Below are 23988 nucleotides of genomic sequence, written 5' to 3'. Positions count from 1 at the left end.
TTAGCTCTTTGAAAGAGTGAAAATAGCTGTGTTCTCTCCACCTCAGTACCTAGTGCCCGAAAAGGTCCTGCCTCCACGCTACAAAGAGCCTCAGGAGCAATGCCCCAGCTCGCCTCCCACTTTTGCACTTAGAGGCTGCTTTAGTCAGGGTCTCTCTAAGTCCTGTATCATTGCCCAGCACCTGCACTGTTGCTTTCGAAGGCCCCTCTCTGAGAATCAGTTTTAGCTTTGACCCTAAATGATGACTGTCAGCTCAATTCCCAGCCCTTCAAGGAGACTTTGGGGTTCTGGGACGGCAGCATGTGACTGGGCACTCATGCTGAGTCTCTTGAATGGATGGAGGCCAAGCAAAGCTAGTGCCATGCAGCTCTGCCATGCTCATGTGCCCAGTCTGCCCAGTCTGTTCGATGCCTCTGAACTCCCACACAGCACATGCCCAGTGCCATGTAGAAGGACCCAGCGATCACTGGGCAGACTTCATTCGTTATCTCTTCAGGATATTTAAAGTGAACAGCAGATGCCAAGACACAACTCTTACTTTTTCTACACTCATCATAGTTGCTTCACATCTCTGTATTGTACCACAATAAACCCACTGTGCCGGGGACTCTTGGAGAATCCTGTGAAGTAAGCCAAGATGGATTCTTGGCTTTAGGCCCTGTGACAAATGGGCTTGGTAAAGGATCATTAGGAAAGTTTGTGCACAAGATAGCCATTCCAGTGCCACAAGGCAATTTTATATGTTATTTTAAGGGATATTCTTAGGTTTTATACTTTGCTGAAATTGTTGCTTGCTTGTTACTTTATAATATCTTTATTATTAAAGAGTAAAGTAAGTCCCATCCTTCAGTGCCCCATGGGAAAGGAAAAGCTGTCATCAGCTGCCACCACTGTCAATAATAAAAGAGGATGGCCCATCCCCTGAGGAGGGAAGCAGTGGCTGACCTTGGACTGCATCTTCTAAGATGGGGTTAGGGAAGGAGAACTGAGGGGCTCCTCTGCTCAGTTCAGACTCTGAGAGAGTTCAGGAAAAAAGCATCCACCAAGAGACACGGAGGAGGCAGTCAATGCATTACGGCCACATCTATCTGATTATTGCTTCCTGTTATCCTGAAGAGGAAATCAGGTGGTTTTTTTAAAATTTAGAAAAATTTTAAATAAAAGTTCTCTGACCAATTTCTGTCTTTTGCTATTCTGAACGTTTACACACAGCATTACTGAAAAGAAAGAAAGAAACAAAGAAACAAAGAAAGATGGAGGGAAGGAAGGAGAGAGGAAAGAGGAAAGAAAGAAAGAAACTCATTGTTCAATTTAGGGCCCGATAAAGAATTGGCCAAAAACTCCACTAAAATGTTCACTGGATTCGACGACTCCTTATTCAGTCTCTTTTCCTAAGTCATTTAATTGCTGCAGAGCATTAAAAGTCTTCAAAGAACATAAAGCATTTCGTTTATTTATTATAGTCAACACAGAATTTTGAACTAAAGTCACAATATTATATTTACACATGCGAAGAAAATTATATTTAAAAAGTCAATCAAAGTTGCAGCCCTTAAATTGGTTTTCTGAAAGTACAGTAGTCACTTATTCACAAGCTCACTGATAAATACAAGTCAAGAAAATCCAATCCTTTAACATTCTTCTCATTGACTTGATCATGTTACCCAGACAGCACGCAGATGAGGCCCCAAAGATAAGAGAGCCAGAAAAGCTTTTTTGTAAATATATACCTTCTTCCATGATTACCAACTCATTGAACAAGTTCAGAGAGATCCTAGACCCATTTTGCAGACAAACAAACTGAGGCACAGAGGTGTGTGAGGTATGAACTGCTTTGGTCACAGGGTTGTCCCTGCACCTCCTCTGTGATTCTGAGCTTTGCCTAACCCCATTGGTTTAGGGAGAGGCAAGCTTGCCACAGAAGAGAATCGTGTTGGTTTGAATGTGCCTTATGAAGAACAGGAAGGGGTGATTTGCCACGAACTTAGCTCGGATGGGGAGTCTTTTTACGATGAAGCTGTCGCCAGTGGCTGCTGCTGCCTCAGTGCCCTCTTCGTTGACATCCACATACGACTTGTGGATGACCTTTGATAAATATAGGCCCTTGGCTGGTGATATTCCGGAAAGATCGGCTTTGATCTGGTTGAAGATATCTGTCATCCCGAGGGATTTTAAGAGGGAATTTAGCTCGTACTTGATTTCCAGTTTGAATCGGGGGATGTGGACTTCAACTTCCCTTTCCATCATGTTAGAAGAGCTGGTCCACTCATAAAATGTCTTCACATTCAGCTGCTTTTCTATCTAAGAGACAAAACACAGATGAGCCCACATGAGCCAAGCGTACATCCTCTGCATTAAATGCTGTATGCTTTATAATTCTCAGCGTGAGTGATTCAATATCATCGCTTTCTTTTCTATCTTTAAAATGTGCCTAAGTCCTATCTGGGAAAAAAGACAGCATCTTGCACTCAGCCACACCTTCCCTTTTCTATTCTTTCTATTCTTCTCATCCATATTTCATAATTAAACTCCTCAAATGTGTATCTTACAATCGTTTGCCTTAATTCCCTCAGCGTGTAGGTTTCACCAAATCTCTCTCTTGCCTCTGAAGTCACCATGTTCCCCTTTCCTGGATGAAGTCAACCATTTATTCTTGGTTCTCATATCTGAAGCATTTCATCATAGCTTCCTTTATGAACTGGTTTCTCACGCGGCTTCTCTGACACCAGGACGCCTTGATTCCACCTGCTTCAATCCCCTCACGTCCTTCTCCCTCATTGTCTCTCTTGGCTCCTCCCAAAGCTGAACTTTGGACGCCCTTTATGCTTCCACCTAGCAATTCCACTCCTACGTCTGTGCTCAGATTTCCGACAGCAGCCTCATATTCTCCATCCAGTTTCATAAGTTTTTACACACCCTTCAAACTTCTCCCCCTGGGCATTTGGAGCCCTCCCCACAGCTCCAAAGCGGGATGTCACACTCCATCATTCTTTTACTACAAGAGTTGAAAACTTTTTGTCACCTTCTTCCCATCCTGACAATATAAAATCAGACGTAAAGTAAAGGTGGTTTTTCTTTCTGAGCATCTTTTCCTTTCGTCCTTTTCTGCCCTGATCCAAGTTACCATGACGTCATGACACCAACCCATCTCATGCCTCATCCTTCCAAGGCATTCACACGGGCTCTTTGCTCCGGTTAGAACAGGGTGCCCTTGTTCTGCCTAGTCATCCTCTACTCATCCAGTGAGACTTGCTTCGATTACTCTGCTAGGAAACCTTTCTGATCCCCTCATGCTAATTTAGAGCCCCCCTGCTTCCATAGGACTTTCTGAAGAGTCTATCATGGCTCTTGTTACATGACATTTATAACTCTATGTTGGAACCACGTATTTGTCTGTGTTTCCAGAACCCAGCAAAGTTCTCAGCACACAGTAGACACTCAGTGTTTGGTGTATGAATGAGTAAATGAACAAATAAACGAAGGAATCGCAAGTGCATAAAGACCTTCTACACCGCTTCCAGAATGCTATCTGCCTCCCAACATCTTCCACCGCAGCCCACCACAAGCCACAGGAGGCTGAGCACCTCCGAATGGACCACACCTCTCCCACACCTGCTCTCATGGCCAGGGCTGTGCTGCTCTTCCTAAAGGTCCAAATGCATACATCCCAGCACAGGTCTTTCAAGAAGCTTGCCCTACCCCTGACCCATCTGTGCCACATTGTTATTACCGTTAGCAGGCATTCCCTGACTGTGGCTATCCCATCCGTGTGTGTATATGAGCTTCCCCAAGATCCCAGAAGCTCAGCTGGTCTCCTAAGAAACTGTCTGTCATGTCTAGCACTGGGAGGTCCCAGCAAGGCTGGGGAGGGGGCGTGGTCACTCTATATCAGTCGCTTGCCTGCCGTCTACTAGGCAGCTTTGGGGAGAGGAGGTTAGACCCAAATTCCCTCCACCACCATGACGTCTTCTCAGTGGTTGTGGCACTCATTTCTCCACAAAACCAGGACACTAAAAATGATGGGTAACCCATGACAGTATGTTACATTTGGATCAGAAATACTACTCCTGAGAAGAAGACGGCTTTATCAGATTTCTGTGCACTGGGAGCCCAACCAGCATTATAATTTCATTACTACAGAAAGCTGTTTCCCAAGTGTCAAATGACCACTATGTGTGTGTATTTGTAAACATGGCACTTTGCCTCCATATGCCTTTTTTTGTGTAAGAATAGACTGTTCTCCCTAAATACTTTATCCTGAAGGCAGGGACCAGGTGTTCCCCCTTTCCTCTCACAGCCCCTGGGGCAATACTGCTAAACCTAGGGTGTGACTGAATTAGTGATTAGCAGATATTTGGTCCTGTCCAAAACATCCATAAGCATATTTAGTCCACATAAAATGGTTTTGGACAGGACCAAATATCAAGGACCTTTTGGGATGGACCAAACATCTTATGGATGTTTTGGACGGGAGCAAATGTTCTGCAAGGGAATTAGTGACTGACTGCACTAACATCATGGGATACATATAGGTGATGGAGGGAGAGTGTGGATGTGTGTGCACATGTGCACACACATGCATGCTTTTGCTACACGTTAGCATTCTTGTAACTTTACCTGTTCTAGATTAGCCGTGCCTACTGGAAGCAGAATAATCATGCTTAGTTTGTTGTTAACGTAGGGCAACTCAAGAACTTGTATCTGTGGCTCCTTTATAAAGGCCAGTTTAAATGTTCCAGTTTGATACATCATTTCCACAATTACGCTTTTACCCTATTTTCAAAAAAAAGGTTGTAATTAGATGGTACAGTTACATATGTGCGTGCACATATATGTATACCGATTTTCTTGCATAACATGAATATCTGCATTAATACTCTAAAGGCATGGGTAAAACTACAAAATACACCCTTTATTATTTTCCTTTGCAAAGTTTACAAATTTTTTTATTTTACAATGAGTCCTTGTTAGAGCCTGAATAGTTTGAATAATATATATAGTAATAAAAACAATAATATATATGTTTGCCAAAAACAAAGTCAGGGTTTCCAGCTAATATGATTCATGTGGAAAAAATGATATCATAGGATCTTTTCCTTTTTTAATCCAATGAAATACTATAGGAGAAAAATAATACAGATAATTTTGTTGTGCTGCTAGAAAAAATAACCACAGCATAAATGGAAAGGATGCACAGATAGGAGAACAGTAAGGAAAGAACAGATTTTCTTCTCTGCCAGGGCATCCTGGTGTCCGGAGGCTCCAGTTAGGTGTCCTGTGAGAAAGTTTACGGTCATTTCATAAGGAAAGATGAGAATAAAATTCACAGAAAACACAATTAAAAGAACCTATGGAAACCAGGACCAATATTTTCACTAAAGTTTTTAAGTTGTCTTTAAATGATTATTGCACTCTCCAAAATTTATCATCAACCTGGAAAGGAAATACGTACCTCACTTAGCCGAAAAGGAGTTTTCACTGTCTCTCTTTCCTGAAATTTATTTTGCCATTGTCCTTTGAAATATATAGCATTCACCAGAACCATTACACAGGAAGGGTCAATTGTGCCCTTTCCAAAGAGGTTTGTGATTTTTCCTTGCAGTAAAAAAAAAATAATAATACATAATGTGTTTGGATTTGAACGTATTGACAATAGAGAGTTGAACAGTCACAAGAAATTTGGACCCATTTCTTCTTTAAGGCTAATTGTAAATTTGAGATGCCAGAAGAACTCCCTCATCCCCTTGCCGTAAAGCCTGTCCTTGTCAAGTGAAGTTTATTTCAAAGAATATTGAATGCTCTGTTATTTCTAATCAGAAGATAGCATCCAGGGAATAACTAGTATATTAGCTATGGATCAACTTGTCTTATCCCTAGTCATATCCAATGCTTTCTTATACATTATTGCTTATTTAGAAAATTCTTTAATAATTTCTAATGGCTTACCTTTAACATTTATCAGGCTTTATACTTACCAGGACCTCACCACATGCAAATATGTTAAGTATTCAAAAGATTCACTCATTCCTTCATTAATGTGTTACAAGCATATATCAACACTTGAAGTAAACATGTATCTGAAAATTAGGATTTATAAAAATATACCTGGAGTCGCTTACTTTGTAACTATACTGATCAAAATTGAACACCAAGCCTTCTTGGTGCATATTGGTGCATTGCCCTTTAGAAAGCCTTTTTGGAATATAATCTGTCATACAGTATGAAACACAGGGATGTCTGGAACATCAGACTCTAAGCTTGATGAGAGTTTTAATTTTCATTGAACTTCTGGGCCTACCACAATACCTAGCATGCAATAACAATAGCTAACATTAAGTGCTCAATATAAATATTTTGAATGAGTGGATAAACATATAAATGAATTACAAAATAACAGTAATATTCTAAGTAAATACACAGCATATAGATTCCTAATGCACACCCATGGCAGACAACACTAATCAATCTATTCATTTATGCTAAAAATTTTAGGCGACTTCTATTGCCAGGCAATGTTCTAGGCACTGGAGCACTAAACTGAGGCTGGAACACTAAACAGACAAAACTTCCAACCATCATGGAGTGAACATCCTAGTGACTCAATTGTGGGCTTTGTCAGGTAACCTTAGTTTAAGCCTCAGACTTTTTCTCAACACAGAGTTACCAGGCAGCCACTTGCAGTGGTCAGAGTTGGCATGTGACATAAAACACACTTTTACTCTACTATACTAAGTAAATTAATGGATCTGAAAAATGTATAGACCTTTCCAAGCATTTTCTAACTGAATACAAAGAATTGAGTAGATACATATTTTAATGTGATCACCTATTACTAAATTTGAATAATATCCATCAGTCCATCAATCAGCAAAATACTGTTGAGATCTCATCACTAAGTGATATAATAAGATACAAATATGTTAGAAAACATGGTTTTTATGCTCAGAGAAGTATTTATTTTATATTACTGACATGTTCTTCATAAATGCAACTAGCTCTAATTTAATACTTTTATGTTATTTCATCCTAATCTTAATTTGTTATTTAATAAACTTGACTCTCTCCCATATCAGGAAATATGATTGTACACATTGCAAGACTTCATAAACTAATGGTACTAATGGTTGGTGGCATAACCACACAGAGAAGGATTATTTCAACATGATAATTTGACTGTACATCTCTAGTGGGGTATACTCTAAGGACAAAAAGAACTGCAAAAAAGATCTTAAGCTACTATTGTTGACTATTTTATTAGTATTGTTACTTTTAGACTAATGGGTACTTTTGGATGAGGTCATTGTGCAATAATATTGGTGACATGGAAACTGGGATTTTCAACATAAGATAAAGGAGAAATAGATGTAAAAAAGTGGGATGTTAGGTAAAAATCCTGTGAATCTGAATTTGAATTGGCCATATCAGTAAGAAACTAAAATTTCTAAATATATTTCATCTAAATATATGTATTTCCTAGTTATGTCCATTGAGAAGGTGTAGAAACAATGATCAAACAAGTAGCACAGAGCACTCTTATACCTAGATTATGGTTTCTAAAGATCATTTCTCACTAAAAGGATCCAGGGTGACTTGGAGAAGTAGGCAAGTCTAGGTCAGGGACAGGAAAGAACAAGATGAGCCTGGAACTTTTGGTCAAATAAGAAAGCAAGGAAGCTATCAATTCTACAAGGGTTGTCAAAGAAACTCAGGGGCCAATATGAATGTGTCCCTTGACTAAAAGGGAACAATTTGAGCTTCAATAGATTGAAACATCTCAAACGTTTACAAGTATGAATTCATAATAATAATTTTTTTAAAAACTCATTGACTACTTTAGAGGATGCTGGGGGGAAAAAACATTATTTTGAAAACTGATATTGAAGAGAAAGAGTCCAGCATCCTTTTGTTGTTTTATTTTTCTTACATGAACTATACTTAGGGTAACCAAATACTTTATGAGGATGTTTCTCATATGAAAATATCTCAGCTTATAAAGGAAGAAGGAATGCAAGAATTGGAACACTGCAACTTTATGGTTGAGTGAAATAACGGACCTAAGTCAATAATCATCAATTTTGATTACATGAAATTTTAAAACAGGCAGAACTAATATATAGCAATAGAAGTCACAGAGGTCTTAACACCTGGTAATGAGGTGAGTTAGTTTCTGGGAGGAGACATAAGGGTGGCCTGGGAGTGCCCTTCCCAGTAACTACTGTTTTATTTCCCTGACCTAGGTGGTGGTACATAAGGGTATTCATCTTTGTGATAATCCCTACTTTGTGGTAATTCACTGAACAGCGAACATGTAATGTATGAGCTTTTCCGTAAGTATGTATATTTCAATCAAAAAAGTTTATTCTAAAAATCAAGATTCAAGGGACTTAGCAATCAATTGCAATGTACAAACATTATTTGGATCCCAATTAAAAGAAAAAAGAGGCAATTGGGGAAATAAACAAACTCACTGAATATTTGTTAATATTAAATGATTTTAAATTTTCTACGTGTAATAATGGTGCAGTGGTCATATTACAAAACAGCCTATGTTTTTGAGAGGAACAAATTCAGACATATATAGAAAAATATATGTGATATCTGGAATTGGCTCCAAAATAATTTGGAAGAGGTGGTGGGAAAAGGGTTAGGGTATAAATAAACACAGTTGGCCTTAAGTAATAAATATTACAGCTGAGTGATGGGTAAATAAGGATTCATTATATCATTCTCTTTACATTTTTCATTAACTAGATTTTTTTTAAAAAAAGAAATGAACGTATCTTTGGCACTAAATATTTAATCTGACATTTTTAAAAGGAAATATTTAACAATATATAGAGTTTATTTTAAAATTGTGAAAGATAGATTTAAATTTAATTGCATAATATACAACACTTCTATCAAGTAGAAATGATATTCTCATTCTCAGAGTCACTTCACATAGATCCTCTAGGACAAATGATTTTAAGGGATACTGCACAATATTCCCCCATTTCCTCCATGGTTGATCCACCTATGTCAGGTTCTGGACCTCACCTACCTTCCTCGTTAGCATTGACTCAGGGTTTACCAACACAGCACAAAGGGTGGAGACTTGTCTGACATATCCTTACCATTAGTTTTACTTTCCACCCAAGCGTTAATCGTTTTCCTCGTTTCTTCTGTAGACCGTTCAAAATCAACAGTTTGCGGCGTGGCTTGATATAATTTTTCAGAACAGCTTAAATATTGCTGTAAAAGAAAGGACAATTGCACAACAACACAAAAATAATGTCAGGAAAACAAAAACCTACAGCTTGATGTCTTCTAAAATCACAACACGCAGACAAAAGCAGCTTGTGTATATATGTCTGACGGAAGTGGAATCCATACTTACTTATTCTTAATAAAACATAGAAATTTAACCAGATCCAAAAGCTTTCCAAAAGTAATGTTCAGAAATGTTTGATTGTTACTTCTGTCATACATTGGCATTCTTAGTTTCAAAATGTTCAAAGCAAAATGACAAATTGCTGTACAGTGCAGACCTTGTCACTCTATCCCTACTCTTTCCTCTTCAAAGCTGACAAATGAAAGGAAGCTACTGTCCTAACATTCTAGATAGGAAAACTGAGGTCCCAAGTGATGAAGTGACTTGTTTGTTTGAGGTTTAACTGAAAGTTAGGTCTCTTGGTGGTACATTTCAACCTCCCTACAAGCCATCATAAATATAATTAATAAAAATATTCTCTGATGTAAACAATTGACACTTTTGTCAACTTTATGTAAAATGTGAACAAAAACATCTAGGGGCTGGCCAGTGGCATAGTGCTTAGGTTCACGCACTCTGCATTAGTGGCCCGAGGTTTGCAGGTTCTGATCCTGGGCATGGACCTACATACCTACCCCTCATCCAGCCATGCTGTGGCCACGCCCCACATGCAAAATAGAGGAAGATTGGCACCGATATTAGCTCAAGGACAATGTCCCTCAAACTAAAAGAAGAAGATTGGCAGCAGATGTTAGCTCATGGCCAATCTTCCTCACCAAAAAATATATATATCTCTCTTTTAAGGAATTCACCATTTTATTCACCTATAATCTATTATCCAAGTGAAAATGTGTACAAATTCAGTATGAAGAACCTAGCCCTTTCTTTTAACCAAATTCCCCACCCCAAAAGTGACCCCCATGTAGCATTCTGGAGCCACCACTGATTACCACCCATGGCCCTTGATTCCTAGAACTGAGAACTTTCCAGTACTTTACTGCCAAGGCAGCAAACAAATCTACATGGACTTAAATGAAATTGCCTGCGATTCCATTCTTGAGACCTTGGGGACATACCTGTACAGTCCAGCAGGACCCAGTGCCCCACCATGAACTGAGTGGGATGATATAAGACTTGGAAATATGGTAAGTAAGAAAGTGGCTGCCTGGGATTTGGCTTGTCGTTTGCTTAACTGGGTTCTTTTGTACCTAAACTCTGTGTGGAACAAAAGGAAAGCTCAATTAAGAGGAAGATCTGGGCCTCAGCATGATTCTTGTCCTAAGCTGGGTCCAATTGTGGCTGGAACAAGATTAAGTGACTGCCCATAACCCATGAGATGGGAGTTTCTCCATGCAGAATCCTGGGATAATAATATCTTAGGACACAGATCGCAACAGTCTTCATGATACTAATGAGGAGCTTCTTGCTTTGGGAACAGATGCAGTTGTTATGATCCCAAATCAACATTTATCCACTATTATGTCCAGATCACTGTTTGGAGAGACAAAGAGATGAGAGAGAGTGTGTTCCAACTCCAAGGACCACGATTGTTAATCCCCAGCACTTCAGGCACCTGCCACAAAACATTCCCTATATGCTTCTAAGGCAGTAGAAGGAAATATCTCTGAAGTATCTACAGTACCATGGTGGGCTACCCCAAGTTGCAAAAATTCTGACAGTCAAAAACTTGTCCCATATAAGACAAAGCCTGCAACATCAGCTAGGGGAGAACATTAGAAATTCAGGGCTGCATTCTGCTTTACCCAGCTGGCATTTAAATAACACCAGTCAAACAAAAGCTGTATCACCAAAGCTAGCATTTAATCCTCAATCACAGCAGGATGATGTAACAATTAAAAACAGGAAGACAGATTTGAACAGGGGTCAATCCAACCTTTGCCACCTAATTATCTTTGTGATCTTTGCAAACCTGACTTTTTAGAATCTGCTTCACAACTGTAGAATTAATGGCAATTTTGTCCCTATATCTTAGGACTACATAAGGATTATATGAGATAATGCCTATAATATAGTAAGTAGAGTGAACATAGTAAATACTCGATAAAACTATTGATTACAATGCTGTTAGGAAATGGCTTAAATAGTGTCGGAATTTGGGAGCTAGAAAGAACTTAGTCTAATCCTCCCATTTTAAAGACTGATGTGACTTGCCCAAACTCATTTGTTTAAATGGGAACAGAACTCAGATCTCTCGGCACTCAATCCAGGGTACTTTCCACTAACTCCAGATACTCTGCCATTAAGGACCTTTGAAGAAGAGATGAGAAACGTATTTTGGTTTTCTTCTGATACATAAGGGATAACTCTTACCTACTTTGTTCTGTGCTTCATCCCTGACCTTGGTTCTTGAACAACTTTGGTGATTTTGCAGAAGTAAAGTTTTTATGTGATATTTCACAACTTTAAATGAGAGTTTGGTAAAACCATTCACTGAAACTCTAAGTCAGCTCAAATATAATCTCTTAAAGATGAATGCCATGTGATTCTTCTCACTCTTCATTTATTTTATGGTGTGAAAATCAGAGGATGCCAAGAAAGCTGTTGACCACCATTCCAGATGGACTTACCTGATGGAACGCCATTGCCTTTGTCCCATAGAGTCTGTTGGCAATGCTGAGGGTGTAGTTGGAGTCTGGCTGGTTGATTTGAGAGAATAGGACTCCAAACTCTGAATGAATATTTCCAGTTTGGCTGCACTGAAGCCCCAGGAAACAAAGAATGGAGTATTAAATTGCTTGATTTCTTACTATTAGAGAGTTACAAATAATGTGAAAACAATAGCTGGAGAATAAGGTCTTTGAATAAAAGGGCAGTGAATACTAACAAACAAGGAATTGAAGAGTTTAAGGCATCTTCCTTCTCTAGATTTCCTCTAGCACAATAATCTCAACACTGTGACTTTGGTTACAGATTGTGGGCAGAATTGTAAGCCATTGCAAAACACACATGCACTTGGCCCCAGTGGTTTAAATCAAAAGCAGAAGTTTTCATTAAAGAGATCTCAGCAGAGTATTCAGGGCAATGATCCAAGTTTTGTTGCTGCCTTTGTATGTATAGCATCCTTTCTGTTCTCTATCACGCTCCTATCAATGTCTTCATTTTCTGTGTGACCATTTAATCAAACACTTCAGCCCTTCACTGAATTGACCTCACACACCCATCTGTCCCTCACAGGAGCAATTCAGTTAAGCCTGCAGCTATGATGCATCTGAATTCATGGACATTATAGGAGTTATGCCTATATTCCCTAAAGCAAGCTTCCCAAGCTATGGGCTTTAATCTCCTAACAACAAGTTGGATTCTGTGAAGCAAGCATTCTGTGAATCTATACACGTTTATATATTTTCTTAACCAAGCACAATCAAATACATAACTATTTTCATGTGGGAGTTCTAAATAATTTTTATGTCAAAAGGAATCCTCCTACTAGAAAGAAACAGGGATCATAATCCCAGGGCATGTGATTTGGGCAACATCAGGCCCTGGTTTCCTGGTATATAATTATATGGCGAGGCATCAGGGTCATTTCTCAATCCCCTCACTGGACTGAAAGAGTCTAGCATTGCAGAGATGAGACAGGCAGACTCAATATGAGGCATAGCCCATAAAAGAACAGAAAAGTTTGAGTAAGGATGACAATAAACCACATGGTAAGTCTGCGGGACTTTATTATGGTTGCTATTATCATTATGTTAAACGCTATAGTCCACAGTGATTATCAGGAAGATTAAAGGAAGAGACCAAGGGAGACATTACAGTTCTTATGGCCCAAGGGGGCTCTACCACTCAACCCCTGGACTGTTATTTCTTGGTGCTCTTACATTAAAGAGCATTTGACAGCTCAGCAGTGATATTATCATACCTTAGATGAACCCGTAAACCTTGGTTTTAACGATCCTGCAATATGGTTAAAGTGAAGCACCTACAAAAAGAAAGAGGGACTGATTGGCATAAAAAGCAACATACAGTCCATAAAGGTTAACAGTTACAAGTATCTGGTTTTCCATTTCAGATAAAGACCAATTGTAAAAGCTAACATCTAATGATGTTGTATTCCAAACCCTGAACTAAGCCTTTATATGCCTTACTTAACCCTCCTAACTACTTTGTGAATAGATCTACTATCCCCATTTCATTAGGGAAATTGAGTTCAGGGAAGAGAAGCAACTCTCCCCAGACCATTGTCTGTAGGCCACAGGGACAGAGCTCTTATGCACTAGGTTCTTCTGTCCCCCTCCTACTGTTCTCCAGTCATGCATTCCATTCCTTCACTGTGACAGTGCCCATCCAGAGCCACATAAGACATTACGTGGTTTCCCAGCACAATACCTATCTTAAGTACAAGAAAATCATGAAAGTCCATCAAAATATAGAATAAAGAAATAAAAGACAAACAATAATATGTGCAAATATCCTCAGAGTTGTTAAGTGACATTCTTCTACACTTCCTACAGCAATAAAAAATAAATATATATAATGGAAAAATGACTGCAGATTAGCTATATAAACTGAAAAGTCACCCTTTCTCTCTTAGTCTCAGTTTCCCCATCTGTAAAATGGAGATAACAATTTTTACCTTCCAAATGAGGTTGTTATGATGTTCAAATGTACTAATGAATATTTTTAAAACCTTGATAACTTTTAAAGTGTCATTAAGTTTTATTATAAGTTAAACTTCTAGAAGGCAAGAATAAAACGATCCATGCATTCTCTATCATATCTACATCATTAAAGGAAGGAACTCTAAAAGTAAACTGCAGAGATTTATTTGTGCTAACACTGATAGTAAGGAAGAGACTAGATATTGCGTGTTTTGTGTTATTTGCATTATAATGTATTGCATTATTTAAGCCATTGTCTATTTTTAAGAAATATGATTTGTCTAAATGTGTTTTTTCTTTCGCAAGATGGTGGAGTTTTCTTGGTATAAGATGTAAGTAATTTGGCAGACCCAGAGGGGGCGCATGTAAGACTTTCAGGCTATGGGGAAGTCTTTGCTACATTCCATACCTTTTCCATCTGCTCTGCACTGTTTCCTCTGGCACCAAGGAGGATCATACTCAGCGCATAAAGCAGACTCAGTGGGGAAAAGAAGATGTTATCTCCTGCATTGTTACTGTTCAGCTCTTTGAACATATCAAGGCAAAATTCAACATTTGCTCTGCTGAGGGAATCCATTTTATGCCAAGCACTACCTGTGAACAGAAAGGAAAGAAAGCTCAGAATATCACTTGGAGGTACAGATAATATCTAGAGTTCAGTTACTCTTAAATATGAATTCAAGAGTCTGAGCACACTGCTTGTGAAAAATTACACAGTCATCGCAACTTCTGAGAAATGAGTGAATGCTAAAGGAGGAATTCAAAGGAGTTTTAAATTTTAATGAATAGAAGATTTACTCTTCTTTCCAACCAGTAGTTCAAAGCTATCTCACTATCATTTGTGTACATTTAAAAATCAGATGTAGGGGCTGGCCTGGTGGCATAGTGGTTAAGTTTTCATGCTCTGCTTCTCTGGCCCATGGTTCACAGATTTGGATCCCAGGCACAGACCTAGCACCACTTGTCAAGCCATCCTGTGGTGGCATCCCAAATAAATTGGGGGAAGATTGGTACAGGTGTTAGCTCAGGGCCAATCTTCCTCACACACAAAAAAAATGAGATATAATTGTTCTAGAGCAAAAGAGCAGAAGGAATTGCAAGTTTGGGTTTCAATGCTTTAAGACATTCCTCATCCTGAAATTTGTACAGAAAAATTCTTGAGCAACACAAGCTCAGCCAAATGAGATACCTTCCCACTAGACTGCTCGCCTTCACAGCCTCACAGGAGGAGAACACTTCCATCCTGGTCATTCGTGCACAAACAAGATGAATAATAAATAAAGTAAACCTGGGCAACATTCTGCTCATTTCCTTTATCCTCCATGAAAGTGAGGCAACACCAGAAAATAGGTCATGCCATGAGAAGGTGGCCAAAGCCCTCAGCCCAGGGCCACAGCAGGATGTCAGTGAAAATGGAGGACTGGATGAAGAAAATCTGAGAGAAAAAATGGTGATGCTGGGATGTGTGTTATCTAAGGACAATGGCATGTCAGGAAGGAAGAGTCTATTTTACTCAATCCCACAGACACTCACTGAGCACCACTAACTGCAGGGGGCTGTAGCTATAAAAATGATCAAGAGTAGCTCTGGCCCTAGGGAGGTTTCATTCTTCAGAAGCCTCCATTGCCGTCAAACACTTTCTTCTTTTAACTTCTAGGTCATCATTCTCTCTTGGTTCATTACCTACCTCATTGGGCCACTCTTTCTCAGTCTTGGTTGCAGGATCTTTCTCACATTCTCAACCTCTATACATCAGAACACATCAGGATTCAAATCTTGGGCATCTTCTCCATTTACAGTCATACAGGTGATCTCATCCAACTTCAAGCTTTAAATGTCACTGATATGCTATTAGCACTGGAATTTATATTGCCTCTGAATTCCGGATTCATATATCCAACTGCTGACTCAACATCTCCACTTGAGTGTTGAATATGTGTCTCAAACTTAACATGTCTAAAAACAGACTTTTGACTTCTAACCCTCTCTCCAGCCTGCTCCACCAGCAGCTTTCTTCATCTCCATAAATGGCAGTTCCATTCCTCCATTCGCTCAGGTCAAAAATCTTTGGATCATCCTTATAAGCCTTTTTCACTCATATCACATTGAGTCTATCAAAAAATCCTGTTTTCTCTACGTTCAGAAATATTCACCATCTGCCCATTTCTCACCATCTCCAACTACCACCCAGGTCAAAGCTATCATTGTCCCACTCCTGGATTATTGAAATAGTCTCCTAACTACATTTTCCTACTTCAGTTCTTACCCTCCTCTGTTATATTTTCTAGAGAAGATAGAGTGATATTTTAAAAATATTAGTTAGTTATGTATTAACTGCATAAGAACTACTTTTGGCCTCTGCTCAAAAATTCCAGTGGCTTCTCTTTCTCTCAGAGCAGAAGCCAAACTCCTTCCCATGACCAGTCTCCCACCAGCTCACTATGTTCTTGCCATGTCACCTCCTTGCATTCCTTCAACATGCCAAGCAGATCCCACCTCAAGGCCTTTGCACTTTCTATCCCTCTTCTGGGATGCTCTTCTCAAAAACACTCAAGTGGTTCACTCCAGCAGTTTATTTGCCTCTCTCTGATCAGATGCATATCACCAATAAGACTTTCACTGACCATTCTACTTGAAATATCAGCCCGCATCCCTCCAGCTACCCTCCATTCCATTTCCCTAGTTTATATATATTATATATATGTATATTTATATAAATTAAATAAATTTATATTCATTTATTTGCCCTATATATTATAGACACATATTTTTATTTGTCCTATATATAATATATATGTATTTATATAAATATAAATAAACAACATTTATATTTATTTATATAAATTAAATACATATATATCATACATGTATTTATTGTCTTATCCCCCTCTCTCTAGAGTACAATCTCCATTAAAGCAAGGGCTTTCTTTTTTATGCTTTATTCTAGCATCTAGACTAACCCTGGCCATAGAGTAGCCACTCACTAAACATCTGTGGAAGGGAGAAATGAAGGAAGAAGTTTCAATCCAATCAGTTCTATGATACACAGGTGTACACAGAATATTGTGAAAGCATAGAGGAGAAATAGAGAGCCAACCTGAGAGATACAGCAAGACTTCCTGGAGGAGGTGGTGTCCCTGCTGCTTCTTGAAGAATGAAATGAGTCATCCAAGTATATGCACGTAGGAAAATCATTACCAACAAAAGGAATAGCATGAACAGAGACTCAAAAACCCAAAAGAGAAAGTATATTACAAGAGCATGAAGTAGGAGGCCAAAGGTGGTGGGTAGTAAGTCTGTAAAGAGGCAGAACTGTGTCCTTGGAAGTCTTGCATGCATCACTGAGGAGAAATTAGAGAGAACCCTAGAGAGGTCACGATGGAGTTGGGTTTCCATGCCATCCATCCATCTAGTCAAGAATTCGTATAATCTTCATGATATATCCTCTTCTCCCTCTCTCTCCCTGTCTCTCTCTCTCTGTCTCTCTCTTCCTCCTCCCTCTTCTTTTCTCTCTTTCTCCTGACTTTATCTGATTCCCTTCTCAATGGTCTCCCTCTCTCATGTTCTCAAACTGCTCTATAAGCCACCATTGAAATGGTCTCCCATGATTACTCCATTGAGCACACCTTTTCTCTTTTCGAATACCTTCAAATTCTCCCCAGAAAGTACATTTAAAAAAATTGTTGATTGTCTACTATTCAACCCTTCCTTTCTATTCCTGTCTACTGTGATGAGAGAACCCAGATTTCATGTGGCCATGTTCTTCAGAGAAGGCATCACACTCCCTAAGCCTCAGGAACAAGCCTTGATTGGTTTAAGCCAATTTAGGTATTCTGTATCCTATGTCAGTGACTAGTTAGTACAAACTTTCAGTTATAAGAAGAAGTTCTAAGGATCTAATGTACATCATGGTGACTATAGTTAACAATACGGTATTGAATGCTTGAAAGTTGCTCAGAGTAGATCTTAAGCATTCTCACCACATACACAGAAAAGGAGTTAACTATGTGAGGTGATGGATGTGTTAATTATCTTGATCTTGGTAATCATTCTACAATATAGATGCATATCAAATCATCACATTGTACACTTTAAATATATACAATTATATCTGATAATTATTCCTCAATAAAATTGAAGGAAAAATAAATAAAATTTTAAAAATCAGAAGGTGCCACAATTTTTGTCAATAAGAAGGAAGTTGTTCCAGGGCTTCTGAAAAAGACTTTTGTTTGATATAAAGAGACCCACAGGAGGAAACCAGCCCTCTTCTTCCTCTCAGAGTTGTTTTGTCTTCATACGAGTACTATTGCACTAGCTAGTTTGTGATCCTGATGTAGCCAGACTAAGAGGATAAGCCAGGATGTCAGAGAAGACAAAGGAAAGAATGTGAGTTTTGATGACACACATTGAGTGGATGGATTAACCTACCCTGCCTCTGGCTTCCCATGGGATTTCTTGTCATCTAAGACAATAACTTTTCCTTATTGTTTAAGCCATTGTTTCCTTATTTTATAAGCCATTTTGGTTGAGTCTTCTATTACTTGCAGGGATTTCTTTATACACCCTTGTCTACCAGGACCAATTAGCCCACTTACCTCACATTCACTCTTTTCTAGCATAGTTACATCTTTCCCCTTTATTCAGTGCCCTAGGGATCTGGAACTGTCTTCTTCTTTTCCTTCTCAACTTCTAGATTACTCTTTTAGAATCCTAGTCTAGGCCTATATTCTCTAGGCTATTATGACAGGTGATCAGTCTATATCTCTGCCTATCTATATTTATTTTAGTTACTAAGTCATCTTGTTTTCAGCCAGTCCACATCTGAGCTGAGCTCACTGGAAGTGCATTCTCTGGGGTGTGACCCTGTTGGTTACCCACTTAGGCATTTGCGTCATGCTTCTCACTAAAACATAGTGCTTCGTGCACTGAGAGCCAAACAGAGGTGAGGGCAAAGGCCTAAGAACTGGGGCAGGGAGGAGAGAACACAGCTCAGCACTTACCAGGCCGAGAGAGACGAAAGGAAGTGTGTCACTTGTAGACTTTCAAAACAATGACCCTGTCATTTGTGTGGTAAAATAATGACCACACAGCCCCGTCATCGAAACTGGGTGTCCTGAAATAATCATTAAGGAGGAGATGCTATATATTCCAATCATCAGACCACCCAGCAGAGCATGATAGAGCCCAGCAGTTAGTTATATTATAACCAAGTCTGGACCATATTTTTCTTTGCTCTTGAACTTTTTTAAAGGTATAACACAAAGGTTTTGCTAATATTATTTAATGAAAATATTAGTATGTGTCTTTAACAGGATGCTGTTCTTCAAGTTCATTTTAATACAGCTCTCTGTAACATGTCTACTAGTGGCAGTATACTTGAAAGCCCTTTGTTTAGTTATTTTAATCATAAAACCATGTCCAATAATGAAGCATGTCCAAGTCAGACACTCTTCATATTGCATTCTGCCTTCTAGAGAATGTCAAGTTCTGGAATGTAATTTCAGATTTATAATAAATATAAATAAATATATAATAAATAATAAATATAAATTTATTCTTCTTAAAACTATGCCATATTGTTGTTATAAAACCCCCTGCCTACAGATCATAGCTACCATAGCCCTACAGTTACTGGGGCATCTAGTAAAAGAGTTTGGAATACATTGATAGACCACTTGCTGTGTGCCAGGCACTTTTATTTTATTTTATTAATCTATTTATTTGTTTGTGTTTTCTTTTTTTTTGAGGAAGGTTAGCCCTGAGCTAACATCCGCTACCAATCCTCCCCTTTTTGCTGAGGAAGACTGGTCCTGAGCTAACATCCATGCCCATCTTCCTCTACTTTTATATGTGGAACGCCTACCACAGCATGGCTTGACAAGTGGTGCATAGATCCACACCAGGGATCTGAACTAGCAAACCCTGGGTCGTCGAAGTGGAACGAGTGCACTTAACCACTGTGCCACCAGGCCAGCCCCTGTTTGTGTCTTCTCTTTGAACCATAAGCATAGAAGATTGAGGCTTCACAGCCCCTGGTTCTTGGCACAAGCCATCACTGGGCTACAGATGTCATTCTCTTCTTCGCTTATTGCCTTCAACCCCACACATTCCCTTTCTCCTCCATCCCCACAGACAACACTTGTAATTTGTTTAAAATATATTCTTTTATTTATATGTGTTCTTTTTTTCTTTTATTAAGATTATGATAGATTACAACCTTGCGAGATTTCAGTTGTACATTATTGTTAGTAATGTTGTGGGTACACCACTTCACCCTTTGCGCCCTCCCCCACCCTCCCTTTTCCCTGGTAACCACCTATCGGTTCTCCATGTTTATATGTTAACTTCCACCTATAAGTGGGGTCATATAGAGTTCGTCTTTCTCTGTCTGGCTTATTTCGCTTAACATAATACCCTCAAGGTCCATCCATGTTGATGAGAATGGAACAATTTGGTCCTTTCTATGGCTGAGTAGTATTCCATTGTGTATATATACCATATCTTCTTTATCCAGTCGTCAGTTTCTGGGCATTTAGGTTGGTTCCACGTCTTGGCTATTGTAAATAATGCTGCGATGAACATAGGTGTGCATGGGATTCTTGGGATTGCTGATTTCAGGTTCTTAGGATAGATACCCAGTAGTGGGATAGCTGGGTCATAGGGTATTCCTATTTTTAATTTTTTGAGAAATCTCCATACTGTTTTTCATAGTGGCTGCACTAGTTTGCATTCCCACCAACAGTGTATGAGGGTTCCTTTTTCTCCACAACCTCTCCAACATTTGTCACTTTTGGTTTTGGATATTTTTGCCAACCTAACGGTATAAGGTTATATCTTAGTGTAGTTTTGATTTGCATTTCCCTGATGATTAGTGATGATGAACAACTTTTCATGTGTCTATTGGCCATAGTTATATCTTCTTTGGAGAAATGTCTGTTCACGTCCTCTGCCCATTTTTTGTATATGTGTTCTTTTAACATATTGATTTCTTTATGTATTTTTTCATTTTCATAAATGAGCTTACATTGAATAGTTTATTTTTCATAGAACTACATTTTTAAGATTCATCCATCTTCCTCTGGAAACATAAACTGTTACTTCTAAGTACTATTTTTTGTGCTTTCACCACATTTTGCCTATCCACTTCTCAGTGACAGACACCCAAGTGGCCTCCTACTCCACACCATTACACACAGTGCTATGGTGAAACTCCTCATACACACCACCTTACACACCTGTGTGAGAATTTCTTTGTAAAGGAGATGGCTGAATCACAGCATTCATGTATGTGCCAGGCACCACACGTATGTTACTCAGAATGTTAAGGCTTGCAGGATGGGCAACACTACCCCAGTTTTGCAGCTGAGAGAGTGAGGGCTTAGGAAATCACACTCTGTGAGTGGGGGAGCCATGATGTGAACACAGTCTACCTCTTCTGAAACCTATGCTCTTTCCACTTGTCACCATATACCATTCAGATCAGCTTTTCTTTGAGATAAAATGATTTTACTTTTATTGCACTATGATTATTATCCCTATTTTATAGAAATAACATTTTAACAGAAAAATTAAGAAATTTGTCCAAGATATAAAGCACTGATAGACTTAATCTGACAGTTAATGTTTAATAAAGATAGTGGGGCTGGCCCGGTGGTGCAGCAGTTAAGTTCGCACGTTCCGCTTCTTGGCGGCCCAGGGTTCACCATTTCGGATCCCAGGTGCAGACATGGCACCGCTTGGCATGCCATGCTGTGGTAGGCGTCCCACATATAAAGTCGAGGAAGATGGGCACAGATGCTAGCTCAGGGCCAGTCTTCCTCAGCAAAAAGAGGAGGATTGGCAGTAGTTAGCTCAGGGCTAATCTTCCTCAAAAATAAATAAATAAATAAATAAATAAATAAATAAATAAAGATAGCATTATTTGCCTCATTCACAGTGAGATCTTACCATTCTTCAAGTATTTAGTTCACAGTACCATGAAGGAAAATGTTAGGTTCTGGTTTTTCTCAAAAATTTTTGGGAATACATAATTAGAATTGATTCATGAAATTTGGTATTTGGCCTATTCATTTGTAAAACAGAGTTTAAACTATCACTAACCTGGCACTTAAGATCTCTACTTTCTCCATTCTTTTTACAAAATTCCACCTTTCTAGCTGTTAGCATAGTTCTTTCGTGAGACGGTGTCTGTATCAGTCTTATATTCAACTCATTTTATGCAGGAACCTTAACTGACAATTTCCTCTACATCTAGGCAATTGTATTTATGTGTACATAGGTATATGGGGATGAATTTATAGATTTTTATACATTGAGTATGTTAGTCTTCCTTGCTAGATTTAACCTTCATTGAGGGCAGGGAAAATTTACCTGTGAAATTGATCAGTGTCTTGCATAACCACCCAGCAATCAACATGTATTAGAGAAAACAACATTCTAAATATTTTACAATTTCCAGTCTAATTAATATTACCCAGTCATTTTCAGGAGAGAGGAGACCCAAGGCCCATAAATTCCTACCAAGATGCACGGACCCCAGAGAAGCCTCCCTCTAGGTGGTGAGGGAAGTTGGAAGTGTCCCTAGAAATAGAAAGATTTCAAACTGAGCCCTCAAAGTGGGAAAGAATTGCAGAAATTTTCCTTTAGTGTACTTTTCTGCCTGCTTTTAGGGTGAAAGAAATCCCTCCCATGCAAAAGAGATGTGTGATCTGGAAGCTGTCATGGAAGAAAAAGAGAAAAAGAAATATGCCCAAGGCTGCAGCCCTTCTAGGTTGAGAAGGGGGATTTCTAGTCAGGAAATGAGAGGAGGGAACATGTCTTAGAAAGGGATAGTGATACTGAAGGATTGCAAGAGGACAGAGGGTCTGGGTCTGTCCTTTTGGGGAAATACATCTCCAAGGGCGGTTAAGATCTCAAGTTCTTACGACCTGGAACACAGCCTGGGTATGTTCTTACTCACTTCACAAAACTCTTCTTTCTGACCTAACCTTACTAGTGCCCTCTCCTCTTCCCCAAATCAGAGCCATTCTTTTGTTCTGTCCTTCAAACTTCATAAGTTTCACAATATGCTCATTTCATAGAAGTAGCAGGAACTTCGGAATGGTCACCCTATCACACACACAAACCATGAGACTTCACATCCATTTACAGAATACACATATTACTTCAGAGATTAATTTTGAACCCATAAGAAGAAATTGAGGCCTGGGAAAATAAAAGAATTCTCCCCAACAGATAAAGTTATTAATAAGGCCAGTCAAGTGGAATTTTAAGATCTTCTAGGGAACTAAGAAGTGTTTCATCACACAGAGGCCACAGCCACGTGTGACTTGCTCTGTTTTGAATAAGGGTTGTTAGAGGGTAAGTAGAAAATATCGAGTTCCCTTTTGCTAATCCAATCAGAGATTTGAAATCAAGTCAGCCTGCCTCAAGGATTTTGAAATGCACACTACCAATGACATTCAGACACGTTAATGTCTTCATTAAGGGGTCAGCTAAAGCCACACTCAATTAAAGAACCAGCTGCCCCTCAACCGCCTCACTGCACACCTCTCCAAAGCCATATTTTACTGCTCTCCTCTCTTCCCCTTTGACAACAAGCACACCTGAAATGACAAAATACAGAGACACTTCTCTTTACCTTTGTTGCTTTCCAGTGGTGACGTGGACAGTTTGGCAGGTGAGACTGGAGCTGTGTCCCTCAGGAGGAAATATAAAGCCTTTACTTTTTGCCCCTCCCTTTTCATTTGTGATTCAGCTCTACACCCGCTGGGCGGAAAGTACAGCCCTGAGAAGGAAGTCTCTCTAAAGGCCACCCAGAGCTGCTCTGAATCCCCGGAGACTCAGGATGGCTGGTGCTTTCTGGAGAAGCACCCAGTTCTTAACCTCCTTCTGCTTTGCTAATGGGGAAAAATTTACAAGCCTAACCTCTACTCAAGAAAATAAACTTTCTAAAAAGAATAACTTGAACACATTTCAGGTTGCCAGAACCATATTCAAAATTCCAGGGATTCCCTGTGCCAGTGTGCATGGCACAAAGCTACCCAACAGGAAAGATTCCAGCCATGAGGGATGCTTCCTGGCCTGAGGCACATTCATCCCGAGGCCTTCTGA

General features: G+C 39.2%; 1 protein-coding gene across 2 annotated transcripts; it reads right to left on the bottom strand.

Annotated features, from left to right (window-relative positions):
* Positions 1 to 1432: 1432 nt before the first annotated feature.
* Positions 1433 to 23988, bottom strand: SERPINB11 (serpin family B member 11). 2 transcript variants are annotated; one of them, XM_023647952.2, is made up of 9 exons: positions 18471 to 18545; positions 15560 to 15729; positions 14282 to 14466; positions 13134 to 13193; positions 11839 to 11967; positions 9114 to 9231; positions 5453 to 5595; positions 4618 to 4773; positions 1433 to 2301 (listed from the first exon to the last, which is right to left on the bottom strand). In XM_023647952.2, the coding sequence occupies exons 3-9, from the start codon at positions 14447 to 14449 to the stop codon at positions 1897 to 1899; spliced, it is 1179 nt and encodes a 392-aa protein (XP_023503720.1). In that variant the 5' UTR covers positions 14450 to 14466; positions 15560 to 15729; positions 18471 to 18545; the 3' UTR covers positions 1433 to 1896. The 2 variants fall into 2 exon arrangements, with proteins under 2 accessions (XP_023503720.1, XP_001491648.2); XM_001491598.4 differs by lacking the exons at positions 15560 to 15729; positions 18471 to 18545 and adding an exon at positions 23516 to 23988.

This window comes from Equus caballus, chromosome 8 (assembly GCF_041296265.1).
Source record: "Equus caballus isolate H_3958 breed thoroughbred chromosome 8, TB-T2T, whole genome shotgun sequence".
Taxonomy (NCBI): domain Eukaryota; kingdom Metazoa; phylum Chordata; class Mammalia; order Perissodactyla; family Equidae; genus Equus; species Equus caballus.
The sequence above is the reverse complement of the archived record's forward strand: the minus strand, read 5'-3'. Positions and strand labels throughout refer to the sequence as shown.